This window comes from Gavialis gangeticus, unplaced genomic scaffold (genome assembly GCF_001723915.1).
Source record: "Gavialis gangeticus isolate Ggan-Ray unplaced genomic scaffold, GavGan_comp1, whole genome shotgun sequence".
Taxonomy (NCBI): Eukaryota; Metazoa; Chordata; order Crocodylia; family Gavialidae; genus Gavialis; species Gavialis gangeticus.
This window is the reverse complement of record NW_017728993.1, coordinates 61,394,793-61,417,394: the sequence shown is the minus strand read 5'-3', so window position 1 is coordinate 61,417,394 and position 22,602 is coordinate 61,394,793. Positions and strand designations below refer to the sequence as shown.

The 22,602-nt window shown below is 45.8% G+C and overlaps 1 protein-coding gene across 8 annotated transcripts in view; it reads right to left on the bottom strand.

Moving 5' to 3' along the window:
• SEC16B (SEC16 homolog B, endoplasmic reticulum export factor) overlaps positions 1-22,602 on the bottom strand; it is a 55,389-nt gene that overhangs the window by 5,687 nt on the left and 27,100 nt on the right. For 6 of the 8 annotated variants that reach the window (XM_019501827.1, XM_019501825.1, XM_019501831.1 and 3 more), the window contains exons 16-22: positions 20,507-20,612; positions 17,754-17,894; positions 14,364-14,477; positions 12,997-13,066; positions 3,248-3,535; positions 1,339-1,406; positions 293-442 (exon numbers count right to left, since the gene is read on the bottom strand). In XM_019501827.1, coding sequence (XP_019357372.1) covers positions 293-442; positions 1,339-1,406; positions 3,248-3,535; positions 12,997-13,066; positions 14,364-14,477; positions 17,754-17,894; positions 20,507-20,612 — 937 coding nt within the window. The remainder of the gene's footprint in view (positions 1-292; positions 443-1,338; positions 1,407-3,247; positions 3,536-12,996; positions 13,067-14,363; positions 14,478-17,753; positions 17,895-20,506; positions 20,613-22,602) is intronic. The other 2 variants (XM_019501828.1, XM_019501830.1) reach the window with 2 other exon arrangements.

Sequence of the window (22,602 nt, the reverse complement as noted above, 5' to 3'; positions counted from 1 at the left end):
AGAAGAGAGCAGGGGTTTGACACAGTTTTTAGGGACAGCAGTGACAGAGAGGAAGCCAGGCTGCCCAAGTCCACTGACTACAGCTCTCCCAGCCATACGGCCACTTAAGACCTGCTGATGCCTCCCAGTAAAAGGACACATGGGGCCTGACTCATCTCGCCCTCCCCCAGTGGGGTATATCAGGACAGATCCAATAGAAGCCGGTGGAGTCCCTCTGCTGTGAGGGAGAAATCAGGCCTGCAGCCTGGGTTTGGAGACAGCACAGGATTCAACCCAGGCATGACTCAATCACCTTTGTCTCCTCTTGCTTCGCACCCTCTGTCGAGGACTGCTCTTTGGTGGCTCCCTCACCCCCTTGCCCTGGGAGTTGGTGAGCATCATCCTCCACAGAGACAGTCGAGCACTCTGAGACCGTTCGGATTCTTGCACGCGACATGCTCTGCTGTCAGAGATAAAAAGCATAGATGTCATAAGGGAGAGAAATGGGAAGTAGTACTGCTTTTGGATCAGCCATTCCAAGAGGCAGCAACCATCTTCCCAGCAAGAGCCAAGCTCCTCCAGGCCCCTTTTCTTTCAGGCCCTCTAAAATATGTTTGAGTCCCAGATTCTCTCCTGTGCTAGAGAGATCTCAGGGAATGGGAGAGGGGGCTCATCAGAAAGACTGATTCTTGTGGGGTGCCAGCACCAGTCCCAGTCCATCAACACAGATTTAGAGCACATCCCACCTCAGCATGCAACACAAGCCTTTGGAAACCAGCCAGTTCCTCAGTGGTTACTGCCTCATTTCCATGGTTCAAGTGGTATCAAGAACAAGGGAAGGCTTCTGGACACAGAGAGACTTGGTTCACACCACATGGGAGGAATCAGTCGCAACACAGTGTACCTCTACACTGCTGAAACCTTCCCATTCTGCAGCCTGTGCTCCTTGCTCAAGTGCCAGGCTAAGAAGCAGCTGAGGGAAGAAGGTCACGTTGGGAGTCAAAGCTGGGTTCAGGGAAGAGCCAAACAGCCCACGAACAACAGCAGCGAAAGGTAGCAGGCAGCACAGGCCGGTCACACCACAGGATGGAGAGCTCTCCTGTGGTCACTGGACAGCTAGGGTAGGGCAGTACTACATTTGGCTAGGAGAGAGATGGGGGCAGAGGGGTGGAGGTGCTGTGCCCAGTCTCTTACTCTTCTTGAGTGAGAAGGTAGTGACTGGGTTTCAGGGAAGTTGTCCATATGAAGAGAAGAAATCACCCAGGCTCTGTACAGGGCTTTACCAAAGGGTCCATCTGACCTCTCTGTCCACAGAGACATTTGGCTGCCCTCCTGCCTCCCCACATACCAACTTTTTACCTGCTCTTCTGTAATGTTCTTCTGAACATCAAAGGGCAGAGACTGTCCTTGTGGCTCCAATGCACCCACTAAGAGCAGAGAGAAAAACATTCAAGATTCATCCTGGGAGAGAATATTCTTCACAGAAAACCTTGTCTCATGCATAGAGGCATTTAAATTCTATCACTATCACTGTAAAATCTAGGAATCTTTTCAGGTGGCCTATTAACTGCAAGATGCTTCCATTTGCATTATGGGCCAGATCAATTTAGGCACATGCAAGTACTTCCTGTAAGAATCCAGGCATACAAACAGAGTCCATTTCAGCTCCCACGACACAACTGGGGCATATTCCAGCTAGACATAGAAAGCTGCTGCTTCTCCTCTCCTATTCCGAAAGCTTGAATAAGGAGAAGGATCTGTTCCCTCCTCCAGTGCAAGTAAGGTAGAAAGCAGAAGGAGTCCTGCATTGGTGAACAGGGGTTACACGCTGCTGTTTTTATACCTCTGCAACCCCAGGATGAATGGCTAAACATCTGTTTCTCTTAACCCCAAGAATTCAGCCCTATCACTCTTTGAATTTCCATCAAGGAGGAAGTAAACTCTCTCACCTCCAGCAATGAAGGCAATGAGGAGGTACAGGTGATCCTGAGTGAAAGATATTGCCCATACTGTTTAACCATGACCTGTTCTTTTCATCCACTTCACATCATAGAAGTGGAGTCATTTCACAGATTCATAGCTGGTAAGGCCAGAAGAGACCACCGGGTCCAGCCCCCCGCACCAAGCAGGAAAGACAACTGGGGGTCAGTGACCCCAGCAAGGTGACTGTCTAGTCTCCTACTGAAGATTTTCAGGGTAGGCAATTGCACCATCTCTGGAGGGAGCTTATTCCACAGTCTGGACACCATGACTGTGACGAAGTTTTTCCTAATGTTGAGCCTGAATTGATCTTCCAGGAGTTTGTGGCCTTTACTCCCAGTTTTCCCCTCAGGTGCCCTGGTGAACAGTTGCTCACGAAGCCCTTGATATACTCCCTTAGTGTAGCAGTCAGCTGCTACCAGGTCCCCCCTCATCCTTCTTTTCTTCATGCTGAAGAGTCCCAGATCCCTCAGCCTTTCCTTGCCTTTTAAGACTCTGATCATATGGGTGGCTCTTCTTTGGACTCTCTCAGGCTTGTCCACATCCTTGTTAAAGTGTGGCACCCAGAACTGGACACAGTACTCCAGCTGTGGTCTCACCAGTGCTGAGTAGAGTGGAAGAATCACCTCCTTGGCTTTGCTGGAGATGCATCGATTGATTCATGCCAGAGTATTATTTACCCTACTGGCCACAGCATCGCACTGCTGGATCATATTCATACTGTGGTCTATTATTCACCTCTCTGCTCTCCCTTAGTATTATATACCAGGTCCTGCAAAAATTAGAACTAAGGTATTAGGACTTTTCAACCCACCTTGATAAGACACAGTCTAGAAATGGCAAACCCACGGGAACCTATTCAGAAATTGCCAGATTAATATGTCACCAAAGTATGGATTACAGGAAAACAAAATCAATCCCCTGGGAGTTCAATGTCATCAATGAACACTGACAATTCACACAGATAAAAGTAGCAAACCCCCAGGAGAAAAGAAACATAGAAATCCCCATGGGAAATCTCATGGAAGCAGTTATGGGCTGCTTACAGGAGCTTTTGGAAAGAAACAAGTAAAAGTATTGATCAGACATGCCTCCAGCCCATTTATTCTATGTAGAGAACGTACAACATGCTTGAACCCCCTAATCCCCAAGTTCAGAGACTGAACATTCCAGATCCATCTTTCAGATGAAGTGAACTATCATATACCTATCCCATAGATGATTAGTTTCCCATCTCTTCTCCCAAGAACTAGTGCAGATTGTTCCAGCATAGTATAGGTGTGCTTACCTGGTGTCTGGCCCACCTCTGGGGAATGGTCACTTGCAGTTCCTCCTAGAAAGACATCTGCCCCTGGGCTGAACGCTGTTGGATAGCTGTCTTGCCCAGCACCAGATACCACTGATGTTATGACTTGCTCATACCCGTCCACCGCAGAATGCGTGCCAGACTGCAAGGACATGTATTCCTGTAGAACTGGCTCATACTGGCTTGTTCCCTCTGAGTGGTTATTCAGTTGCTGTCTTAGGTCATGCTGGTAACCTTGGATTTGTGTGAACTCATAATGAAGATCTTTATCTGGAAAATAAATCCCAGGAATTGATTCAGGTATTTACAGTTTTATTGAACTATTCAAGCTTATGTGACTTTCTTTATTGTCACTATGCAGAAGCAGGGAGGCTGAGATACATGGCAAGAAGAAACACAAAAAGCAAAGGTGTGGGCAAGAGGTGGGTACAAGACAGGTAGAAGGTGGTGGTGAGAGATAGGAAGGAAAATCTTTGCGTATAGGCTGCAGGGTGCAGGTATAGCTCAGAATGGAGGTGCCACAGGGGTAGAGAAACCGAAGTAACCAAGAGAGACAACAGGAGTCTTCAGAAGTTCAGAGAGCCCTAGGGCTTCCTGCTCTCTCTGCCCCTCCTACTTACACAGAAGGAATAACATTCACTGACAGCTCTGTAGCTTTCTACGTGTGTCTATTAAAACTGCAGGCCTCACCCTTGCTCTATGAGTATGCTGAGCAGGTCAGTAATAGAAGACATCACCAGCAAGCCACTGACTCAGTAGAACCCAGGCCAGAGATAGTTAGGATCTCCTTCCTGGGGCTTAAGGCTCCTCTCCAACAGTGGAAGTGCAAGTAGCTCCCACATAAGCTCATACTGCTTATTCTATGCTATTATATTCTCGCTTGGATATTACCTTTATCAGCATTGTACCTGTGCAGTTTCCATGGATGCAGTGAGTAACGTGACTAACATGTTTGTTCTCTCATTCACTTCCCAGAAAGAAAAGCACGTGCAATAAAATGTCTTGTTTTAGTAGGGTTTGTTTGTTGTTGTTATCTTAAAGGAGTTTGGGAGGCAGTATTTTTTTGTTGTTTTGTTTCTTAATGAACATGCATGTTGCTCTGTATCTATGTTAGTGAAAGCAAGATCAGAAAAAAGCAGTTTTCACTCAGAGCAGGTGGTGGCAGGACCTGTAACGGTCCTTGGTTCTTGGGGGAGTTCATCCCACCATCTTGGATCAAGAAACTACCGTCTCTTTCATGGAGCTTCTTACTGTATGGAGTTCTATTCTGCCGAAGAAGCACAGCTGATGACAATGATCTCCATCCAAGAGCTTCAGGTGCTCTTTTACATACCCTTATCTCAAACCATGGAGAATATGAAGAAAAGGTGACCAGGAGAGCCAGCAAATAAAAAACAGTAAACAATGGAGTTTGCATAGCACTTGCCCTTGGTGAGAAAAGTGTAAGCCTTTGTTCATCTAGAGAAAATTAATTTGTTTGCTGGTCTACCCATTTCTTGGTGGCATTTTGTAGTTTAAGGAGTCTGGAAAGATGTGGGCAGTGGGTCCCCAAGGCTCAGTCATTGCTGAGCTGTTCAATATCTTCGCCGGTGCTGTTCAATATCTTCATCAGTGACCTGGATGAGGGCATGGAAAGCACTCTATCCAAATCTGTAGATGACACCAAACTATGGGGTGAAGTAAACACACTGATGGGAAGAAACCAAATCCAGGCAGACCTGGACAGTTTAGAGAAGTGGGCAGAAAACAATAGGATGCAGTTCAACAAGGACAAGTGCAAGGTGCTTCACCTGGGGAGAGGGAATCACCAACAAACCTATAGGCTGGGGGAGGACCTTCTCAGCAGCACAGCAGTGGAAAGAGATCTTGGAGTCGTTGTCAACTCCAAGATAAACATGAGTCATCAGTGTGACAAAGTAATCGCACTTTGTCACGTATTAGCAGGTACATCACAAACAGGTCCAGGGAGGTGATGCTTCCCCTCTATGCAGCACTGGTCAGGCCGCAGCTGGAGTACTGCATCCAATTCTGGGTGCTGCAATTCAAAACGGATGTGGACAACCTTGAGAGGATCCAGAGGAGGGCCACTCATATGGTTAGAGGCCTGCAGGGAAGGCCCTATGAGAAAAGGCTGAAGGGGGATCTTGTGGCAATATTTAAATTCACCGGGGGTGGGGGCGGGCAGCAGGAAATAGGAGATGCTCCATATTTACCAGGGCACCCCTTGGAATAACCAGGAACAACAGCCATAAGCTGATGGAGAGTAGATTGAAGTTGGACATCAGAAATAATTTCTTCATGGTCAGGGTTGCCAGAATCTGGAACGGGCTTCCCAGGGAGGTGGTGCTCTCCCCTACTTTGGGGGTCTTCAAGAAGAGACTGGACAAGCACCTAGCTGGGGTCACATGACCGCAGCATTTTTTCCTGCTACTGGCAAAGGGTCATACTACATGATCCATTGAGGTCCCTTCCGACCCTAGTATCTATGAGTCTTTTCTAGGGCTCAGTGTTGCAGGTAGTACATACAGATGCCTCACAGCTGACATGTAAGGTAGGTTCTTTGGCATTGATCACTGCTGGCAGATAATTAGCTGTTGAATTTAAACAAGAGGCAGTAGAGGGTACTCAAGAACAAAGGAGATAAGTGAGAGGATTGGATGAAGGAGCTAGAGGACATACCTTATATATGAGTATGTACCTGATGATGGAAGTCATTTGTGAAAGAAGAGTCACCTGATAGAGTTTGGAAAAGAAAAGACCTGAGGCCTGGAGATCATAGTGAAACTTAGACAAAGAACTGAACACATGATATAGAAGAGAAGAGGACAGATGGTATGGACAGCTCAAGATCTGCCACTCTAGACACCCAAACAAGAGGACCCGGAGGGCAGACTGCTAGATAAGGATGATCCATGAAAGTTCATGACCTCAAGGACAAGGCAGCGGAGGAGACACACTGTGGGGAAAAAAGGCCTAAGGAACTGGTTGGTTGAAATGGAGAATAAGCAGAAGAAACAGGTAATTTACATGAGATGTGATGGCAAGGAGTAAGAGAAGGGCACGTAGCATCACAAGACAAGAAGAAGAGATAAAGGACATAGCCAGCAACTGGAGTCCAAGGAGGAGAAAAGACAAAATACAGGAGACAGTGACAGAGAAAAGAAGCAGTTGGGGGTGGGGATCTGCAAACAGGAGGAAGAATGGAAGGGAAAGGACCCAGGATTCAATGACAGGGAGGGGCAGATCTGTATGCTTAGGGACTCCTCATTAAGAAGACTCAACAGTCCTGTCACCAGAGGGATCCAGAGACCACAAAGAAGTGACATGGGTCAGGAACAAAGATGCAATATGTGGACCTGTGAAAGTGACAAGGATCCTGTTGGGCATGGCTTAAGATCCACTGTTCATCCTTCTCATCACAACATACAATGTGGCTGAATTCCAGCAGGGATTCAGCAAAGGAGAGGTGCACCAGGCTGGGGAAGATGCTCAAAGAGGAGAGGTTGAGGTGACATCTAGTGGAATTCTTCAGCTCCCCAGATAAGAAGGAAAGAATGACGATCAGCAGATGGCCCAAAGGTTGGTGCTCTAAGGCAGTGGTCTCCAAAGTGGGGTGCGTGCACCCCAGGGGATGCGCAAGATGATCCACTGGGATGTGGGAAGAAAATATTAGAACATCTATTTATATTTATATTTATATAAATATACATATACCGGGGGTGCATGCTCAAACATTTTTTACTGATAAGGGTGCGCAAATATAAATATACATATATTGGGGGCACGTGCTCAAAAATTTTTTACTGATAGGGGTGCGTGATCAAAAAAGTTTGGAGACCACTACTCTAAGGAATGTTTTGGTATGCTCAACCACTAAGAGCTATTGCTAGAAAGGGGACTTTTCTCAATGGATGGGCTTCATCTGAATAAATGAGGAACACGCTTTCTGGAATTAAGGGTGACATAAATGAGAAGAAGAGCTTTAAATTAAGACATACAAGTACTTTGTACCTGTGAAGACACAATATAAAATGTGCTAACACTTACTCCTCAGAACAATGCTGTGTATATCTGAGTTAACTGTGGGTCATTCAAATTAATTGTGCATCATTCCAGCGACAGGTCTCCTGGACTGTGTGTGCTCTTCTTCATCACTTACTAACAGAGGGCCAGCAAATACAGCTTGGAAGAGCAATGTGTGTAAATGGCTGAGCCACTTGTGTTTTGATCTGCATTAAAAAAGATAATCAGGACTGCCTCCAGTGAGATAACTGTTTTTGGCCACAGGTAACAGAGTCATAGAAAAAAAACTGCCTATTGTGGCTGGGAATTTGTGGGGGCAGAGGAAAGGGATCAGCACAAAACAACTGAAATGTTTGTACATGAGGAGTATCACCAGCAAAATGGAGAAAATTAAACTGCTGGTGTAGGAACCGACATTGTATATTACAAGTGACAACAGAAATAGGGTGGAATAACAATCATGACTGGGACACAGGTATTAAGAGGTATGTGCTGTCTGGAAAAGGCAGAAATACTTGTAAATGTGCTGGAGATAGCAGTAAACATTAATGATGTGATAGACTGTAAAGAAATAAGAAAGGATAGCATGGGTAAAACAGAATCTCTTGAGGTCAAAATCAATTTGGGGAAATAAGGTAAAAGAAGCTCTACTAGGGTAATACTGGAAGTCTGCTATAGATCCTCAGGGTCAGATTAGAATATGCATAGAGACCTTTGTAATGTTGTTAGAGAGAGAGAGAAATACCACTGGGCACTGTATCATTATGGGAGACATTAACTTTCCAGATACAGATTGCAGAAAAATGTCATTAGCAATAGTAGGACCCAGTCATTTCTGGATATGATAGCTGACAGATTTCTTTATGAACTAGTCACTGAACCAAAAAGGTGATGTTATTTTAAAGTTGTTTTTGACAGCCAATGAGGATATTATAGAAGAACCGATAGTAGAAAAATAACCTTGGCTTGAGTGAGCATATGCTGATTTGGTTAAAATTAAATTAAAAGAAGTAGGTCTATAATTGAGGTTCTCAATTTCAAAAGGGCATCTTGATGAACTAAGGAAACTACCTAACGAAGTCAGCTGAACTGAGAAGTTCATGGACATGAATATGGAGAGAGCTTAGACTTTCTATAAGTCAAAGGTTCTTATGCCATCAGAAAACTGTACAGTATTGTAAGTGAGAACTAAAAATTGTAAGGAAGGGTTCCAGACCTAACTGAATGAATATTCACCTCAGGAAGTATAATAGAAGCAAGCAGAAAGCCTACAAATAATGGAAAAGGGTCTGGTCAGCAGAGGCTTAAGGGTCAGATAATGTAGAGATAAAGCAAAAACTGCCAAAACACCAGCTGGGTTGGACCTAACAAACAAAATTAAAACAAACAGAAAATGGTTCTTCAGCCATGTAAATAAAAAGAGAACTAGGACGGGCTGAAGTAGGGCTGCTAAGCAGTGGGGATGAGGTAGAGATGAGACAGGGGTCCAAAATGCCTCATTTTTCAGTAAGGACAACCCCCCCCCCAATATTACACATTGACAATATTCATAGACAATAAATTATATTAATCAAAGGGAAAAAGCTGGATGATCTAACAGGAATGAGGGCATGGAAATATAAATTACTACAAATGATAGGGGAGCACAACTCAAAGATGCCAAGATTCAGGGCAGTAAGCCTGCTAAAATGCCCCCAGCTGGCCCTGGTTATCTAATACCCAGGTTATCTGGCCCTGGTACAATAAGACTAGAGAATTTCAAACCTAGTAGTTATATTTAAGAAGAGATATAGAAATGATTCAGGCAAGTACAGTTTGACTTCAGTAGTATAGAAGCTTTAGAATAAATCTTGAATGAAAGAATACTTACAGACATGAAAGTAAATAGAAAAAGGCATGAAAATGCAACATGGTTTACCCAAGAAAAAAATCACATCAGAGGAACTTGAATCTGGTTAGCTTTGAATCTTTGATCAGATTTTCTACATTAAAAAAATCTGTTAGAAATCTGAAGTATCAAGCTAGAGGGAGGTTACCTCTGGAGTTCCTCAAGGGACAGTTGTGGGAGAAATGTTATTTAATATTTTAATTAGTGGCAATAACACAAAAGCAGGAATGTGCTTAAAGAAATGTGCCAATAACATAAATTTAGGAGGTACTGTCAATACAAAATAAGAATTTCTGCTAAAGGCTAGGAACTCATTAGCTGCAAACAACAGAGGGGAAAAACCCAGGTGAATGAGTTGATCCCTGGATGACTGTGATAAGACCATAGAAACGGTGAATGTGAGCCTAAGCTGTACTGGGTGAGATCTTTCCAGTAGAGTCAGGGAAATACTGATGCCATTGTATGAGATGCAGTTGAGAGCTCATCTGAAATATGGTGTACAATTCTGTTTACACATGTTCAAGAAAGATAAACTGAAACTGGAACAGGTGTGGAGAAGGGCTATTAGGATGATCATAGAATGAAAAGTCTATTTTATGATAGGAGACTGAAAGATCTTGGCTTGCCTAGCAAACTAAAGGCTGAGAGGGAATGTAATAGCCTTCTATAAATACATGATGGAGGTAAAAAACAAGGAAGCAAGACAAGCTATTTAAAACAAAGAAGAAAAGTGGCACAAGAACAAACGAGTATAAACAGGACATAAGTAGATTTAGCTAGAAAATTAGGTGAAGGTTTCTAACAATAAAAGAAGTGAGATCCTGGAATAGTAGTGGAGACAAAAATGCTAACCAGTTTTAGAATGGAGCTTGATCAGTGTATTAATAAGATTGTATAATATGGTTAACTGTAAGAGGAGAGAACTGGACTTGACCCAGGAGGACCCTTCCAAGAGAGCATTCCTGTGAAGGGTCAAGACCTTTGAATTCAGTTCAGTTAAGTCCTGGGTAACCAGTGTAGGGAACAGAGGAACTGTCTAATGTACTTGCAGCAATCTGTCCAGCTAAGGCCATATGCTGCATTCTGTACCACATGGAGTTTCCTAAACTCTAACAGCTTCATGCTTGGGTATACTCCATATTGGTGTGGTACAGTAAAACAGTAACAGAAGCAGGAATAACAGGGTGGATTGGAGTCACTTAGCAAACTGGCTATTGTTGGCATATAAGACCATGCTGTTTCACCACTTCTGCTAATGGTTGACGTAGACATTGAAAAGGACCAGAGAGAGAACATATCCTTGTAAGATTCCATAAGTAAGGGTTTTAAATTTCAAGATGCAGTTTCCAATTGTCGCCCACTGCAAATCCCCTCCAGGGAGTACTCAGATCTTTTTAGTGCGTTACCTGGGGTGCCTGCCACTTCTTTCTGGTAAGACATCGGTACCTCATGGTTACAAGTGTTGAATGCTGCAGAACTGAAGAAAATTCCAGGATGAGGAGTATGAACATCTCTCCTCTGAGTATTGATAGAAGGAGATCATCCATCAGTGCCACTAGAGATGGTTTTTCTGCCACATGGTGGCCTGAATCCAGAGGGTATTGGGTCTAATATTCTAAGTATTAGTTATGATTGGATGTGCTCGTAACTGGCCTTTGGCTGGCTTCTCCGTAAGCTTGTTAGGAATGGGAGGTTTGATACTGGGCAGTAGGAAACAACCCTTCTCTCAATGATGAGCTCGTTATTTTGGTTACAACTGCCACTAGTTGGTTATGGCTTTTTCACAGTCCAGTAAGGGCATGGGTCAGATTCACAAGTCTTGGATCCAGACTCCATTACAGTATCTAGAACTTTGTGATAAAAGATTATGATGAATGCTGGGAAAGCAGGCAGGCTCCAGGTCACTGCTGGTCCATAGCTTGCCGGTCTGCAGCCACTTTCGGTCTGCAGTTTGCCAGTTCTCAGCACAAAAAGGTTGGGAACCCCTGCTTTAGTGGACTTTAGGCTTTGTTGGAGTCCCTCTGTCTTCGAGGTCAAACTGGGATCCTTTGTCTGTCTTGTAGTCTGAGAACCAGAAAAAATCTGACCACTGCTTTAACGAGGTAATGGTTTATCCAAGACAGTGGCTGGGTTGTAAATCCTTAAATCTTGACATCCAGGCAACAGATCAGGTCCAGAATGCGACTAGCTGTATGGACTGACCACTGGTCCTAGGGAGGCAAGTAAGGAGCTACATTTTGGGCTTTTTGTAAGTGGGGGTGCAAAAGCAGCAACCTGTGCTTGTTTTCCCCCCCACACACACATATACAAGCGCAGCATAAATGAACTTCTTTTTAAGTCTCTTGAGCAGGTAAAAATCTTCCCTCCCTTCCTCCCCCACCATGCTCAGTGGAACATTCCCTCCCCTTCCCCACCTGTCCACTACTGCCACTATCCCCAACTGACCTAGGGGTGGTGGGGTGGGAAGCACTAAAAAACTGTTCCTACCCTGCTCCAGTTGGGCTGCACATGGAGCTATTCTTGGCTAGAGAGTGGCAGCAGTGCATGGGTTCCCTTCCTTCACACCTGGCAGTGAACACCCAGGAAACCAGGAAGGTTTGTTGACGCTGTCCCTGGCTGAGCCCAGATCTGCATGCAGCCTGACTGCAGCAGGCAGGAATGCCTCTGGAGTTCCCCCATGCCCCTTTCATCAGGACAGCCAGAGAGAGAAGCAGTGGTAGGCAGGGAAGGGGCAAAGGAAGGGGAGAGAAGGGAAGTGCCACTCAGCATGGAGGGAAAAGAAGGAAGGATTCATACTTGCTTCAGGGATTTAAGAAAAAGTTCCTGGCTCCTGCTTCCAGCATGGTCAACTAAAAGAGGAGTGTGTCCGTGCCCCTGCACCCACTTGGATCTGCCCCTGGACTAGATGATTTCTTCAGGTCCCTTCCAGCCCTGCTTTCTATGATTCAGTATTTGCTTTGGCTCTGGTTCCTGTTGTCGAATGAATGAATCTGAATGCAGTTGTCTTACCTGGGGCATCACACCTGGATTTGATGTTTGATAAGAAGAGGAGTGCAATGCCACCTGCTTTCTTGTCCTATTGGCTGCCAGCCAGTCCTGTGCTCTGACACCCCCCCATGGGCCTCACAAAACATCAGTTCAAGCTATTTAAACAGCATTAACTAGGCACATTTATTTTTGTAGATTCCAGTCTGTGCTGGAGGGATAATGCATCACCTGCAGCAGCTGTCCCCTGATTCCCACCCCACCCCCACACACACACATTCTAGCCATGCCTTTTTATTCACTAGATTTGTTGGGCACAGAGATGGTTTGTGGAAGGAAGAAAGGCAGGTGAACAACTTGCAGTTTCCTTTCTCCTTGCATAGGCCACCCATAGCAGCTTGTCTGTAGGATGATTTTGCTCCCCTCTTCTACCCAACAGCAGAAGGAAGTAGATTAGCCAATGAGCGTCATAAAAAACGGGGCTGGGGAGAGAATTCAGTCCATTTCTTGAATACACTGAAAACACTTTTGCAAGAGTGAATGTCCACTAGTCTGGGAAAGTGACACAAGGGGGCAAGGAAGCAGTTTGCAGTGTATCCCTGGTAGAACCCCTTGTAAGTGGAATGTTTCCCCATGGGATTCATACTGTGTATTAATTCTATTTCTTCCGCAGAAATAATGGGAAAGGGACAACTGAGATATCCCCCCAGCTGAACAAGTAGGCAACAAAGTCAGGAGTCAGCCTTTTTCAACTGGTTCACAATATATATCAACCTGGTCCTTGTTTGGAAAGCCTTTTCAGTATATGCACAATGCACTGGTTCATTCCTTTTACCTGATGTTGATCTGTTGACCCTGGAAGAGTCTGGCTGAGTGGATGTCAAATCAGGAAGGTCTCCCTCTACCTGAAATGATTCAAAAGGTGAATGTTACATAAGAAAAGGAAAACCTGGCATGTTGGGAACTGGGAAGACAAGCATTGTCACCATGGTGATAATCATGATAATAGAGCTATCACCAGAGGAAAAGCCATGTGGACCCTGCATGTCACAGCCATGCTCTGAATGGCAATCTCTTATGTGCTTCCACTCTTCCATTCTCCAGCTGTTTGTCAGATGCCAATAATATAGTCCAAGTCACTCATAAAGAGGGTGTAGTGACTACATTTACCATGATACTCATACACACCAATACTACTCATGCATCCCAAGATAAGAAAATGACCAAAGAGATGCAGTGACTCCTGGGATGCTCTTTACCTATTAAGGGTCATAAATAACTCCACTCAACTTAATAGGAATTATCCAGAACCCATGGAACATGAATCAGGCCCAAGACACTATCAACAGCTACTTCTATGGGAAGGCTGAAGCTGTTCAGAATACAGCTGTCCGATCTGAGTCTCTTCTCAGAATAGTGTATCTCCATTGACTTTAGGAAGGTAACAGCTGATTTACAGCAGGGAAAGACCACCAAAGTATAACGGCTCGTTCTGTCAGAGTGGACAAGATAAAGAGCCAGAGAATGGAGAAAAAAGACAATGGAGTCAAACATTAAATCTTAAGGGAATATGCTAATGGGAAATGAAGCAGCTCAGAGCAGAAAGGGAAGAGAAGTTCTCTAGAGTATATGCACAAGGTAGAGGGCAGAGATCAGAAGAGAGAAATACAAGTCCCCTTGGCACTCTCTTGATGGCATTCAGATGCTAGCACCTGCAATATCCTTATAGAAAAACAAACTCTTTCAGTTGGGACCATCCCAAATTCTCAAGTTCCTGCAGGCAAGACCTGGAGAAGTGCTCATAATCCAGCACAATGCTCACTGCCCCATAGTACTTAGACCTGGGAGCAGCTGCACATTGTAAGTTCCCTTCCACTCCCACCAAGACCTTGAGTATAAGAGGAGTTCACAATTTGAGCGATCAGTTTGCACCATGCCAAACGTGAATGCCCAAAATAAAAGGGGAAGGAAGAAGTCTTCCCAAACACAGCTAATAGAAATCCCCTTGACACCTTCATATCTTTGCAAATAATCACCTAAGATCTGGTATGTAGGGGAAGAAAGCATTCACAGATACTTCTGCAGATAGATCACACAGCAGAGACTAAGCTTCCAGAATGCAGCCTGCTTTACCCATTCCAGAGGACTACAGTAGACAGAAAACATGGTGGAAAGACCCATTCTACTTGCCACCATTCTCACCTCCCACTGCTGTCTTTGGGCTCGGAGCTGGACAAGCCAGTCAGGTTCCAGGTCTTGCTCCTCATCAGGTCTCTCCAGGAGCAATGGGTCTGAGAACTTCAGTCGCTCAGCTAGCTGCATATTTTGGGGGAAGAAGGCAGAATGGAACAGGTGTCGTAATTCAGGATTCACAGAACATAGATTGAAAGTCCTAGCAGTTAATAAGCTGCTAGACACACAGGCCAGGAAAAGACTCAGGGAATGCTGCACTTCCTCATAATGATGATATAAAAATAACACTCGACACATATATGGCCGCTGTATTATTTCTAACATGTTACCATCAAGAGGCCCCAATCACAGATCAGGGCATTGTACAAACAAACTTTTCAAAAGAGGATCTTAGAAGCATTTGATAAACACCACTGCTCTGAGGGAGGTAAGTGCTGTTATTCTCATTTTACCCATGGGCACACCAAAGGCACAGATAAATTAATACAAGGCCCCAAAGCACTAGGAAAAGAACCCAGGCACTGTCCACACAGTAAAGTTACCATGCTCACATCAGTGCCTCCAGGCATGCTGCAGTAACCAAAAGCATCTGTGCAGCACTGCAGACAGCACTCATTAGCCCTCCTGAAAAAGACAGAGCTAGTTAGCCCATCCCCAGGCTCATTAGTCCAGCCATCATGCTGCACAGACATGACTACACAGGTTCTGGTTTAGGGGACCACCCACTCAGAACAGCATAGCATGCTTGAGGGCTCAGCTAGTGGGCATGGGAAATGTATCATACAGACATGGCCCCAAAGTCTCTGACTCCTAGCCCTGTGCTTCAATCCCATGATTATACTTCCTCTTGGATGGGGACAGACAATAATTTGAATAGATAAAACCTGGGACTCTGGAGTCATGTTTCTTCTCCTAGCCCTGACATTGGTTCAATTCATGACCTAATTAGCACATCTCTCTGGACACCCATTAGGCCAGTTAACCTGCTGGGGAAGGGAATCAGATTGGCTGAACAAACTTTGGTCTTGAAAAAAATCAACATTTGCTTCTTGCCACTTTATTATTGTCTGGGTGTTTATGTATTAATTAACATAGAGTGCAAACCCCAAAGAACTTACAGCCAAAAAATGTGAAGAACACAAATAGCCTACAAGCCGGAACAGTTAACAGAAGGATGTGCTAGGAGAGATTACTGGCACATGAACCAATTGAAATGCATTCAAGAAGTATGTATGTCCAGCTGCAGATCTTGCAGGAAACAGACATACAGTGTGTTCACTCTAAACCAATGCCAAGGAAGAAGTTATAAGGATGATTGTTCCTAAATGGGGCAAATATTAACATGCTCTTTGATCCAGTATTAATGAACCAATACCTGGTTGTATCTTGTCCATGGCTTCAAATGAGAGGAAATCTTAATCAAATACTAGTGTGTATAATAATTTGTAACACAGTCTAAAACATCAAAGACAACAGAGCAACAATAAATGCACTCATTTTTTTCAGATGAAAGTGTGTTCTCCAAGGAGACATATAATCCCCAGCAGAACAGTGGAGCTGTTGGAGAGTAAATAGGTATTTTCAACAGGGGATCTAGGTAAACTTTGCAATATAACATAACTCAAAGGTCAGAGCTTTTGGGACAGATGCCTGTTTCAGGCATGAATTAACTAGGTACCCTTTTTATTTATTTTTTCTCTGTATTATGGCATTGCAAATAAATGCTTCTTCTGCTTAATCTCAGAAAAATTAAACTGTGATTGTATTTTTGCCTTAGCTCTACTCACCAGAGCTTTTGAAGGAATTATAAATTCAGAGGCAAATGAATATTACAGCTTGTGTATGGGACAAGGGCAGTGCAAAGGCTGTGGAAGAGAGGTACTAACAGGTGCCCTGCTGTTAATCTGTATCACCTGAGCCTTATCTATAAGCACAAAGGCAAGATGCTCTAATGGACAGTATACAGGACTGGATTTTAGGAGACCTGGATTGTATTCCTGGTTCTGCAACTATCTCAATGGGTGACCTTGGGTAAGCCATTCCAATGCTCTGTGCCTCCCCCTCCCATCTTCAAAATGCAGATAACTTCATTTACCTCCTTTTAAAACCAGGTTTTGAAATCCCTGGACAAGTAGCACTCTCTGGGTGTGGACATATATATTTGGAACCCCTTCAAAAGGGAAACATTTCAAAAGGGCAGCAGCTGGTATGTTCTAATCGCTACATGTGAACAAGTTGAACATGATTCAAATATAGCAAAACCACTCCAGCGTGAAACCTGGATGAAGCAGTATTATAGTTGGAGCAGTTTTGCTATATTTGAATCATTCTCAGCTCATTCACACCTAACAGTTAGAACATACCAGCTGCTCCCCTTTTTCAAACCTACCTCTTTTGAAAGAGTTTCAGATGTATGCATGTCCACACCCTCTGACAGCGAGGTAGTGGTGTTTACTCTTCTGCTTTTGGAGAATGAAGATTTTGGCTTAGTTTTTAAACACTCTCCCAAGCATGATCAAATGAGACATTTTTAGTTGAAAACACTCTCGTCACTAAAGTAGATGTGAAAATTGCAACATTTTATAAGTACAATAAACACGCTCCAAATCCTGCAGTTATTGGAAGATTATTACTCCTTGTGGAATATTCCTTCTAATGCAAGTCCAACTAGACCTAATATTAAATAGCTAGTAGCTGTCTATGTACATGCTTGTATTCAGTTACCACCCAGAATTTGCAATATCCCAAGCAAATATTATCACAAAATGATTTACTGGAGAGGAAATGCCAAGTAACTTTTTATAGATTTTAGCTTTTAAAACCACCACCATATTTAACTTCTAAGAAACTTCAAAATGAAATGTCTTCCTTCTGCAGTTTTGTGACTCTTCCTATTTGGCAAATGCAGTTTCCATTCCCTCCCTTCTCTTTCTATAAAATTGGCTTTGATATTAAATTTGGCTTTTGCATATTTTTTTCTGCACCACTGATAAGGCCAACACAACTCTCATTTAAGGCAGCTGCCACAGCAGAGTCCCCACAGGGAGCAAGAAGGCACAGATCATTGCATTTTGTAGGACCCATGGACACATTGGGTTTATTTTACTTGTCACACTTCAGCTAATAGATGTTTTGGGGGCTGATTTGAGAAGAGTTGAGCCCCTGAGAGCTGCGTGGGCTCACATCTCTGAAAAATCAGGCTACAGGAAGGCAGAGTACATGTCCTACAACATAAACAAAATCAAAGCTAGAGACTACCTGAATGCCTTTTATTGTTAATGGTCTCACTGCAATTTGTGATATCTCCCCAGTAGAGCCACAATTCCACCCATCAGCCAGTCCAGACACACACAATCCTCCATAGCTAAAGCAAAAAAGGAACTGGAGTTAGAGACTCACCTGGATCACCTGTGCTAACAGCACAGGGTGCCTGGTCTGGGGCTGGTCTAGTAGAGCTGTGCCAATCCTTTCACAGTAGTATAAGGCCTGGGAAGCAAGACCATAATCCGCCAGGCGTGACGCATAAATGAGTTTATACACCTTGGAAAAGGAAGGAGAAAGATGATTGTCCAGACTGGGGAAGGAGTAGCCAAGGCCTTAGCAAAAGTGAGGGCTCACTACAGTGCCCTAAACAAAGACCAACTGAAAGGTACAAGTTTAGTGACTAGGGCCCAGGACTGGGATTCAATACACCTACTCTTTTTGGCTTTGCCAGCCACCAGCTATGTGACTTGAAGGAGATCACTTCTGCTCTCATGCTTCTCTATCCCCATGCCAGATGTAAGCGCTCTGGGCAGAAGCTGTTTCTATAAGGCCACTGGCACAATGGGGTTCTGATCTGAGTTGGAGTGTCTAGGGGCTGCAGCAAAAGAAAAAACTCAGGACAAGGATAGACAATCACATGCCTCCAGTGTAATTTACTTCAGTTCTGTAAAGGGAGGTATCTTATGCTAGAATTAGGAAGGGATGGATATGCAGCTATTCTGGGTTAGCTGCACACAGCAGGCAATTATTACTGTGTCTCGCCACTTGGGACAAAGGAGCAGCTAACATAGTGTTTTCCTTGTCCCTGGAAATGGTTATGGACAGAAGAAACCTAAGCCTGAGTCTCTTACCCTGCTGGGTATTTACCACTGCTTCTTTCAAGCATAATTCTTTACCAGGCTGGGTAAGCCTAGCCTCACTTAGAGATTTGTATCACCTATCTGCTAATTTTTTCCACTTTTGTGGTGCCAGTTAACCAATTTAACCATGTCACTTATCCATGACTTCAGGCTCCCTCTTAGCATCATGTCTTCTCTTAACATTCAGCATTAACACATCAGAGAGAGGCACAAAATAGTGATGCTCCCCAGCTCACAGGTGCAATGAGGCTGCAGGTCACATTCCTTTCTTTTGGGGCAAGCATCCATTTCACATATCCACTGCCTGGCTGGCTCTGTTCACCACAGGCTTTTGGCTAGAAGTGCTGAGAGGCTAGTTTTGAAGTCAGTGCAGAGATGCTCTGACAGATCCATGAGGGAAGATTCAAGCCTGGAACGTTCATTTATCTACCTGATTTGTCTAGTGCCTCAGGCACCAGCAGCTGGGCGCTTATTTACAATGTTAAAAGTACATCAATTACACAGAGCTATTCTAGAAGGGGAAGCCATACAAAAACGGAAGCAGATAAATACGTATGGCATAGTGCCCTGAAACTTGCTGAACTCATGCTCTGATGAGCTGTGAAGGGGAGTGAATTAGAAAGGCCCTCAATTGAGAAAGCCTTGCTGAGCCCAGGGATGGCCTGACTTCCCCCTCACTCTGCATCTGTGCAGAGAGTGTGGCTGTAACTGTTCTGCTTTGCGCTTGCTCCACACCGGTGGAAATGGCGAGATGAACTAAAAGGCAGTGGAGCAGCCAGCCCTCCAGGTGGATTTCAAGGGCAACATCTAACACAGCACTTGACTGTCAGTGAGAAGGCAGAGGCCTAGAGGACTGGTGGGTTTTGTGTTAGAGGGCAATAGTGGCAACATCCTGGATTGCTGTGGAAGAGAGAAAGACCCTGCAGGTCACCACTGCTCCTTGCTGAGAATCCAGGTGCAGCTAGACAATATGCAGGACCCTCAGGCTATGAATCACCCAGACAAAAAAGCAGTAACACACAATCTGCTGGCAGTGATGGCACTGCCCGCACCCCTTGCTTTCCCTTGCCAGAGAGTGTAGAGAAGGACTGGAAGTGAAGGGCGCCGACAGTGCTGTGTGGTAATGCCAAGTGAGAAGAGCAGGGCAAGATCATGAGGCAAAGCTCTGGTTTAAGACTTGGAATAGCAGAAGTGCTGGAGACAAGGTGGAAGGTTTGCTGACAGCAACAACACTCAGCAATGACACTGATCCTTGGCATTTCCAGAGTTCCTCCCAACTGCAAAAGGTTTTACACACAATCTCACAGTGACACAGATTAATATTAGCACACCCATGCAGATGCAAAGAATGAGATGCAGAGCATGGCAAGTGCCAGATCTGGTCTAGAACCCAGGAATCCCAGCCCCTTGTTCTAAAAGACTAGATAACATTACCATGACAAAGCAATGCGTCAGTGCCTAGGACTGAGGTACACTGGCAAAGTTAGGGATAGGACTGACAGAGCAGCAGCACAGAAGGGATGGCACTGGAATGCATTTGCAGTTCTTGGTGGGCAAGCCTACACAGTGCCTTCCTGTACTTTACCAGTACATGCATGCTCCACACCTTCATATGCTCCCAGACTCTCTGCCCAGACTGAGAAGGGAAGAAAATCTCCCTCACCCACAGATCTGTCACAGAAACTGAGACTTTGTCTTGAGTAATTTACATTGAGCAAGGAGGCACACAGCCATGCCCTTCCCAGTCAAGGAAAGGTGAGGCTGAAGATGTGCTTACATGGGAAAAGAGAAAAAAAGTAGAAGTATTTGTAAATAACCCTGGATGAAGCAACTCATGCAGGAGAGCACAGCCCTGTGGGGACAATTTGAATGCAAAGCTTAATGTTATACCAGCACTTAGAGACTGTGGTAATGAGCGTATTAGAAATGCATTAGATTGTGATTTATAGAGAAGTTATACTGCATCACACAGAGCTCTGGGAGCTCTGTGCATCTAACGTGTTAGTTCTGCCTGAGGCTTTCTGTTACCTGGAAAGTGAAGATGAAAGATTTGGGATGTCCCAGCAACTGACAGTACTCAAAGATTTCAGTCCTCTGGATAGACTCTGTCATGGCAAACTGTACAAATGTCTGACTGAAAAGAGAAGGAGAGGTGTGAGGGCAGGGATGAAAAACAAAACTCTTTCTCTACATGAGAAACCCAGATACCATGTGCCTCTTCTGCCACCTTCCCTGCCAACCTTCAGACAGTAAAACTAACGTGGAGTGAAACTAAAATTCAGGTCTAAGCCCTGGAAAATTCCATGAAAAAGTTTCCTTACAAAGCAGGTAAAACACCCTACATCAGGGGTGGGCAAAATACAGCCTGTGGGCTGCATCCGGCCCACCAGGACATTCTATACGGACCCTAAAAAATTTAGAAAATTAATATTTTTCTGCCCCTGGTTCCTGTCAAAGATCCCAGGAACAGTAGGACCCAGGGGAAGCCCTGGCAGGCTCCTGTCACAGCAGGGACCACCAGGCCCCATCCCGGGACCAGGGAGCTGTTTGTGGCTGCACCAGCGCAGGAAATTCAGGCAAGAAGTGGGGTGGGGGGAGGCAGAGGCGGACCGCAGGGATTGCCCCAATCCTCAGGGCCAGGCCAGCTCCTGCTGAGCCCCACAGCCTGGCCATGCAGCTGGGAGCCGGCAAGAAGGCGGCAGGGGTAGGGGGAAGTGGAAGCAAGTGGGAGCATGGGGCCTTTGCCAGTGTCCTGGGGCCAGTGCTGGTGGGGCTCAGAGCGGGGCGGTAGGAGCGCGGGGCCTGGGCTGACAGGGGTCTCTGGAGCCAGGCTGGGCTGTACCAGCAGGGAGAGGCCCCTGCTGGCCAGGACCCCGCGCTCCTGCTGCCCTGCTCTGGGCTCTGCTGGTGCTGGCCCCGAACTCCTGCCTGGTGGCCGCTGGCTTCTTCACACCTGTTCACTGCCAGTGCCCCCGCCCCAGCCCCGCAGTACAGGCGGGGAACAGCGCGCATCCCTGACCCCACGCTCGCTTGCAGGGAACAAGCTGGTGCTCAGCACAGGGGAAAAGTGGATGCTCCCCTTCTCCGTGGCCGGCACCCCGTGCTGTAGCCGCTTGGAGCCCACATGGGGCTGCCTGTGCCTGCTCTCCGTTGCTACCGTGATAACTTTTCCCCAGCACTGAGCACCAGCTCGTTCCTCACAGGCAAGCACAGGGTCAGGGCTGTGTGCTGCTCCCCGCCTGTACTGCTGGGCTGGGGTGGGGGCACTGGGAGTAAACAGGTGCGCAGGAGCCAGCGGCAGCCGGGTGGGAGCACGGGGCCTGCACCGATGTCCTGGGGCCAGCGCCAGCAGGGCTCAGAGCAGGGCAGCAGGAGCATGGGGTCCCAGCCAGCAGGGCCTTGATGGAGCCGGGCCAGCTCCCCCCTCTCCCTGCTGGTGCAGCCCAGCCTGGCTCCACAGACCCCTGCCAGCCTTCACCCTGGGCTCCTACTGCCCCGCTCTAGGCCCTCCAGCACTGGCCCTGGGACATTGGTGCAGGCCCTGTGCTCCTGCTCGCACCACCTCCCCTACTTGCCTGCCCTGCCACTCTGCACTACATGGCTCCCATACCTACATCCATACCCACACATACACATCCCCACAAACCCCCATATGCAATCACTTCTGCATATACCCCACAAAAACCCACAAATCAGGACAATAATACATTTTTAATTAAATTAAAATAATTATGGGTGTCTGATTTTTAGTATGTAATTTGTTTTTTTTCCCCTAAGATGGCAAACCGTCTTCCCCAAAGGCGTACTTCCAGGGGTAAGGGGAGGGACTTTCAGTGGCAAAGGTCAGAGGTTAGGGGTGGGACTTCCAGCCCCAAGATGGTGACCAGGGGGTGGGGCACCTGTCAAGGGGCAGGGCTACCCACGCAGCCCTCAACAGCTTGCCAAACTCGGTAAACAGCCCTCCACCCAAAATAATTCCCTGCCCCTGGCCTACATGCCAAACCCATCCACGCAAACCCTAACCCTAACCCTAACCCTAACCCTAACCCTAACCCTAACCCTAACCCTAACCCTAACCCTAACCCTAACCCTAACCCTAACCCTAACCCTAACCCTAACCCTAA